Raw genomic sequence first — 6,134 nt, 5'->3', positions numbered from 1 at the left:
TTTAGGAGGTATGAATTTTGAAGAAGGGAAGTATTTCATTATTTCGTTTTGGCCATATCATTCACTTCGTTTAATACTAAATGGTCTCCATATATAAGTATTAATCCACGGACGGTCACTTGAAATTTTAATCTACGAACATATGCAGATCAATTTTATGTCTGTCGAAGCATAGAGAAGAATACTGAACATTCTCATACTCGTTCACTGACCAAATTATATGAAAATATAGGAGAGTCGTTGAAAACCAGAATTCGCTTAATCACGGCATTCACGTAATTACGGTGTCATAAACGAACGAACGTTCCACCGCGTCATTATTTTCCCTTTAAAATGACATTCGTCCTTTTCCTCGAGCCTCGGTTACTCCGTCCGAGACCCACCGTCATTAGTTTTTTCCTCGCTTACATAGTTACGGATGCTGCGCGGCCAAGTACTCTTTAGAATACCTACTTAACTCGATCACTTGTCTTCGAACATTGTCCCTATTCACTGTCTTACTCGCTAATCGCTGCCGAATCTATTCTTCTAGTAACAAAACGGCTCCATTCACAAACAGCTTCATTCCTCAAAAAAGAAAATGAAAAAGAAAATCAAACTGGAATATAAGCGGTACAAAAATGTAATCAGCGAAAGTGTGCGTAATTGAATAAAAAGAATTGAATAAAAAGTTTGTTTACAGTAGATAAAGTCTAGAAAACTAGGTGAATAATCAGAATATGGAAATGATAATAGAGGAAACAATCAGGAGAATCGAGAAGTGGAGAGATCGATCCTTCTGGCAGGATCCGTGGCCAAATCGGCAGTTAGGAACGGCCATGAACCATTTTCGCCCTACGAAGGAGCAGCGCACACAGCAGAGCACAGACAAAATAAAAATGCGAGGAGGAACGGAGCGTCGAAGCGCGCGCGAGAGGAGGGATCGGAGAGACTTAGAGAGGACACGGGAACGAGGAGAGAGGTGGAACGAAGAGGAGAGAAGCCGGCCAACTTCTCTCACCCGGTTTGGGCCGGCTTGGCCTTCCGAGGGGGCCAGCCTAGACTCACGATTCTCATCTCTTGCGCTCTGGTCCACCGCGAGACGAAACTCGTACCGATGCTGCTGCTGCTGCTGTTGCTGCTGCTGCTGCTGCTTTTTCTTCCTCCTCTTCTTTTTAGTACGCAAGACGACGGCGACTAACACGTTCTCTCCGTTTCGTTCCATGGGTCAGTCGCGATTTATTAGGCGAGCTAATTAATAAGCTAACTGGCCGCGCGGTCCCGATAGTGTGCGCGTCTGTCCATGGGCGTTTCGTGGAAATCGAAAGCAACGATTCGCGATTTATTGCCGCGCGGGAGATTCATGGTTCCGGGCCCACGTTTGCGGGGTTTATCCGATCTCTTTTCACCGAATGGGAAGGTTTAATAGGAAGGAAACAAGAGGCCTAATGGCGTCGGCGATCGCAGCCACGGAATTCCTTCAATTCGGTCGTTCCCGCGATGAGGGATCGATCCTCCAGCCACCGAATTCCTTTCTGCTTGGTCGCCACGATGCTACCGTAATTCGGATTAGAATGGAACCGTGGCGATTCATGTTTCAGTAAAACAATTTACTGGTTACGAAAACAATGATTTCGAATTAGCGATGCTATCATTCTATCGATCGATATTCGACTTGTATTTACCACTGTTTAAAATAGAAACTTCGTACAGTTCAGTTTACTCGTGAAATTCTATACCTAGTTTAAATTAAAATCTCCTGAATTTCCATCGCAACAGATTTTTCTCCATCAAGCAACAATGCAATTTTCATCACCGTTTCATTTAAAGCCGGAAACATTTTTCTCTCTTCTCAGTAAGGGAGAACAATTAACGGGGCTCTCCATTGTCCAGCGACGAATTTGAACGATTCGCGGACAAACCTCGCGCAGATTAATTTTGCGTTTCGAGTCCCCTCCGTTGCTTTTCACCGGATCCAGTCCCGATCCTGAGATTCGCGTCACGGCACGTCAGTCGCACGCTGCTGCAATTCAACGTGAAATCTAAGGCGCCGCTCACACCGTTACAGCCGTCCTCGTCCTTGACGGACTCTTTCCTCGTAACGTTCCTGCCGTTCGTTTCTGGCCTCGATCTACCATTTCCTTCCGTTTCGTCGTCGTCGTCGCAGAGCTTGCAACCCGCTAGGTCGTGCTGCCTCATCGCGATCCGTATGGTACGAGTTATTTCCGGGCTGGAGGATCGCGATTCCGTGTCTCCCTCAATGTCGGCGCGAACGTTTCCGGATACCTCGGAGCAAATGCAATCGTTCGCATTCTCGAGGTTGAAGTTCGATAATCGAAGGCGACCGGCTCCTAGAAGAGTAACGAGTACAGTGAGTAATTATTGAATTAATAAATTTCTTTGTTTTTATTTGATCTCGAGATTTTTTAGGAATCGTATTTTTTTTAAATGAAGCAAAGGTTTATTTAGTCGAACCTCGACCAAAACTCCCGAAAATTTTCCGACCCAACGAGCGGATCGACGATCGAACATACATACTTCGAGAGACGAACCGCACATAAAACGGATTCCCTTACGCGTTCGTGAATACCGGGAATGCCAATGAGTAAACGTTCGTCGAAAGAGCGTAGTTCGAATTGACCTTCGACAATGTTCTTCGTGCATTCTTCGAGGGTTGGTGCTCCTTTGGTACATTCCAGGAACTCCTCGCCTCCTTTGCGTCCGGCTGCCCGAGACTTCCTCGATCTCGACGATCTTTTCCTTCCTCTGGCCGCCGGCTCCGTCTCGCTTCCGCTTTCAGTGCTCGTGACCTTCTCCAGAAGCTCGTCCGAAACGTCGTCCTTGGTATCGACGGCCCTGGACCGCGCGCTCGCCTGTGATTCGATCAGGGGAATCGGGGATTCTGGAAGCTCCAGGGAAACGATCGTTAGGAACGGCGGCCTTTCCTTCCTGATCCTCTCCAGCCAGGACCTATAACTGTTTCGTTCGCGATCACGATTAAATCGTGGACAGAGTAAGAGAGAACTGGCTGAATTAGACGGGTTTCCGGGCTGGAAAATTGAGTTTCGTTTTAGGGATGGATCGATGATTAGCCTCGGTCTCCGCGGTGTTCATCTAATTCGAATTAAGTACCGAGCATCGTCGTCGCTCGAAGGACGGCTCGATCGTCTCTATCTGAGATTTTGCTTTTTAAAATGGAATAGTGTAAACGATGAAATCAGAGGTTACAACAAGAAATCGAAAGATTAGTAAAGTTCTTCGAACGAAAGAAATGAAAAAATGAGAAATGTCGCAATCGTTAGAAAAAGTTTGCTAAAAGACATCGTCAGCTGGACGAGCCTCGTGCAACGATGAAGTGGCGGATAAAAGCGCGTCCGAAAGCGGTCGATAAATGGGCCACGATAACGAAAGCGGCGGAAAGCGACGACGAGGAAGAAAGAATTCTTTCTAAGAGGGTCGGCTGATTCGGCACGCTGGAGGTGGATTCACGAGAAACGAGAGCACGTTCTAAACTCGCAATAAACTCGGTAACCTTGCCCGGATCTCGAGCAGAGTCCGGGGTCAGCCACGAAATATAATACCACGCTCGTGTCCGGCGGAACGTTCCACTGAAATGGAAAAAAGACGAATTCCCGAAGAGACTTGGCGGAGCGTTTTCGGAGCGACGAGAAGAAAAATTTGTAATCGAGAGTTCGGAACGCGACGAAGAAGACGAGAACGAAGTACGTTAAAACGACGTATGAAGATAGACAGTCCTGCTTCGACGCGATAGTCGCTTTAATAACGTCATAGCGCCGCGCTCTGTGGCGAGGGCACGATCGCCTTCGAAGCTTTATTAAGTCGCGCGGCACCAATCGTTCCTCCTGTCCCGACGGTTAAATTTTAGTGCGTTTAATTACGGGTTCCTGCGTCACGCTAACGATCCGCGTGCCCACCCCGACTCCGCTTCACCAGTTCCAAGTTTTGGTTAATCGCCTAGGAAATCCTGTCTCCGGGGATTCATCCGTCTGGCAGAATCGCCGTTGCGCGGTTATAGGGACAGGGATCATCGCAGTTTGGCCGCAGCTGGAACGATGATACGAACATTTTTTTGTTGAGCGGGCTCCTTTGAAAAGAAGAATCGTTTAAAGAAGTTGAAAGTGCACCGTAAGAGCAACCGCAAGAGTTTAAGAATATTTTTAAACAACTTATTTTTTGCATACTCGACGGTGAATCTGAAGAGCTCGTTAATTCTATTTTAAGAAATCTGCAACTTTTTACTCTCGTGGAGTCGTATGTTAATACATATAAGACGTCATCTTTAGGTGAAACGTACTTCTGTAGTCAGATGTCGGAACTTGATAAGAATTATAAAAACATGACGTTCGCCTGGTATGCAATTTATATTGTGAACACGTTATTAATTGTTTCTCTGTTTGACAACAGATTTATTGGCACCATTTCAGTAATCACTATATTTTATTTATAAAGTATAAAAAATTCTGTCGTACGTGAAAATACTGGGAACGTGTAGATGTTAACAAACCGGAAAAAACTGATACGAGAATCATTCTCGAGGAGCCGTAATAATCCTTAGTGACCTGCATCGATCGGTCTCGTCTCGATGCGCCGAGGGAATTTCGAACTTGAATCGCGAGAGATCAGTGAGAGTGTACGTGGGTTCGCGTTTATCATAAGCGAGGAAGCGAGAGAGGAAAATACCTCGAGGATCTCCTGGAAGAGGGCACGTAACCGGTGGTTGGATGACAGATATGGCGTGCCGGGGACTGCGACCTTGAACTCGACGGTTCCCTCGCACTCCTGGGGTCCTCGAGCGTGAGGCGCCGAATGTAGAGTCCTGGCACCTCCTCCGCCAACTGATGTCTTCTCCTGTACGAAGCCACAGTGACTGGTCCAACCGATTCTCACCATCGATCATCCGACGTCGTTCTCTTCTTTCTTTTACCGCTCGTCTCGTCCTCTCTCTCCCTTTCTCTCTCTCTCTCTCTTCCTCTTCTTCATATCTCCGACTGGGGAACGAAAAGGTTGAACTCGAACAGTGACCTTGAACCGCGGTCCTGAGACGCTCAACGCAGCCGCGGAGCTTCGCCGGGGATCGGTTGCGTGCTTCCGATCGGCAACATTGTTGTATCGAGACCTTAATGGGACGTTGGTCAGCGATCAGGTAAAGAGATCGATGGTTCGCTGATTTTTCTCCGAGAATCCTGGCCGGTAGATCATACGTTGCGGATCAACGCGTTGTTGCGGCGGCGTGGCAGCGTCATTTGGAAACGCGAGCTGCGCGAGGTCGGAGCAAATCTACAGGTAATTGCATGCGGTTCGATTAAATTGCTCCGCTAACTTGCGAAACGTGAGGCTAACCGGCCCCGACGATCGTGCGAGCTCGTTTCTGTAACAATCGATGGTTTTGTATAAGGATTGCGAAGATCGTTAACTAGGTACATGGGTATCGGCGGACAATTATTATCGCAACTGATTGACTTTCAAACCGCCGAGCAGATTGTGTGTGTGAACAAAGAAAATCGATTGAGAAACTTTGAAACGAGAACTGAAACAGACGACACAGAAAATAGCCAATTGAATGAAATTTTTATTTCCAAAACGCAATTGCATTTTTAACACTTTTTGGACGCTATATATGTTTCGATGGTCGCACCTCCAATTCGCTCTTCACGCTGGCGTCTCTGACCGCGACTCGTCCGCTGTCCACTTAACCTTAAGAACATCCAGTTTCTCGCGATCCATCAACGCGCGCTACGGATCGCCCGTTTGGAATCGCATCGCGGCGGGCGTCGTATCAAACGCTACATCGGTTTCAGGTAATTTCGGATCAGCGGGCGGTCCGATTTCGGTAGGCGGTCGTGGTCACGCGGTGGACCGGCTCCTCCCGGCCTCAGAACCGTGGCAACGCATTAAAAGTGTTGTTTAGCAGGCTATTCCGAACGTTATTTCCTGACTGCCGGTCAACGGGTGGGATAGATTAGTTCTCGAGTCGAGCCAGTGTCGGCTACTTGCCGCGGGGTTCTGTCCGGCTGGCTGACTGACTGGTCTGATTTTGGGAGGAATTCCTATCCTTTCCTGGTCTCGGCCGGTGTTTCACACCGGTGCCTGACCACGGTAACGTCCCGGCGAGAACGACCATTAATTCGTAACGA

General features: G+C 47.8%; 1 protein-coding gene across 1 annotated transcript; it reads right to left on the bottom strand.

Annotated features, from left to right (window-relative positions):
- Window positions 1-10: 10 nt before the first annotated feature.
- Window positions 11-5,102, bottom strand: LOC108626407 (uncharacterized). Its single transcript, XM_026814813.1, has 4 exons — window positions 5,051-5,102; window positions 4,681-4,882; window positions 2,621-2,955; window positions 11-2,330 (listed from the first exon to the last, which is right to left on the bottom strand). The coding sequence occupies exons 1-4, from the start codon at window positions 5,100-5,102 to the stop codon at window positions 1,912-1,914; spliced, it is 1,008 nt and encodes a 335-aa protein (XP_026670614.1). The 3' UTR covers window positions 11-1,911.
- Window positions 5,103-6,134: the final 1,032 nt, after the last annotated feature.

Source organism: Ceratina calcarata, unplaced genomic scaffold (assembly GCF_001652005.2).
Source record: "Ceratina calcarata isolate Rehan_Ccalc_2016 unplaced genomic scaffold, ASM165200v1 scaffold40.2, whole genome shotgun sequence".
Taxonomy (NCBI): Eukaryota; Metazoa; Arthropoda; class Insecta; order Hymenoptera; family Apidae; genus Ceratina; species Ceratina calcarata.
The sequence above is the reverse complement of the archived record's forward strand: the minus strand, read 5'-3'. Positions and strand labels throughout refer to the sequence as shown.

Bases quoted from the DNA above. Each gene is read 5' to 3' on its own strand.
- LOC108626407 (XM_026814813.1), bottom strand. From the start codon at position 5,102: ATGTTGCCGATCGGAAGCACGCAACCGATCCCCGGCGAAGCTCCGCGG. The intron at 2,956-4,680 runs GTATTTTCCTCT...CGAACGAAACAG, and splicing joins TCTTCCAGGAGATCCTCGAG to TTATAGGTCCTGGCTGGAGA. The intron at 2,331-2,620 runs GTCAATTCGAAC...TTACTCTTCTAG, and splicing joins CACGAAGAACATTGTCGAAG to GAGCCGGTCGCCTTCGATTA.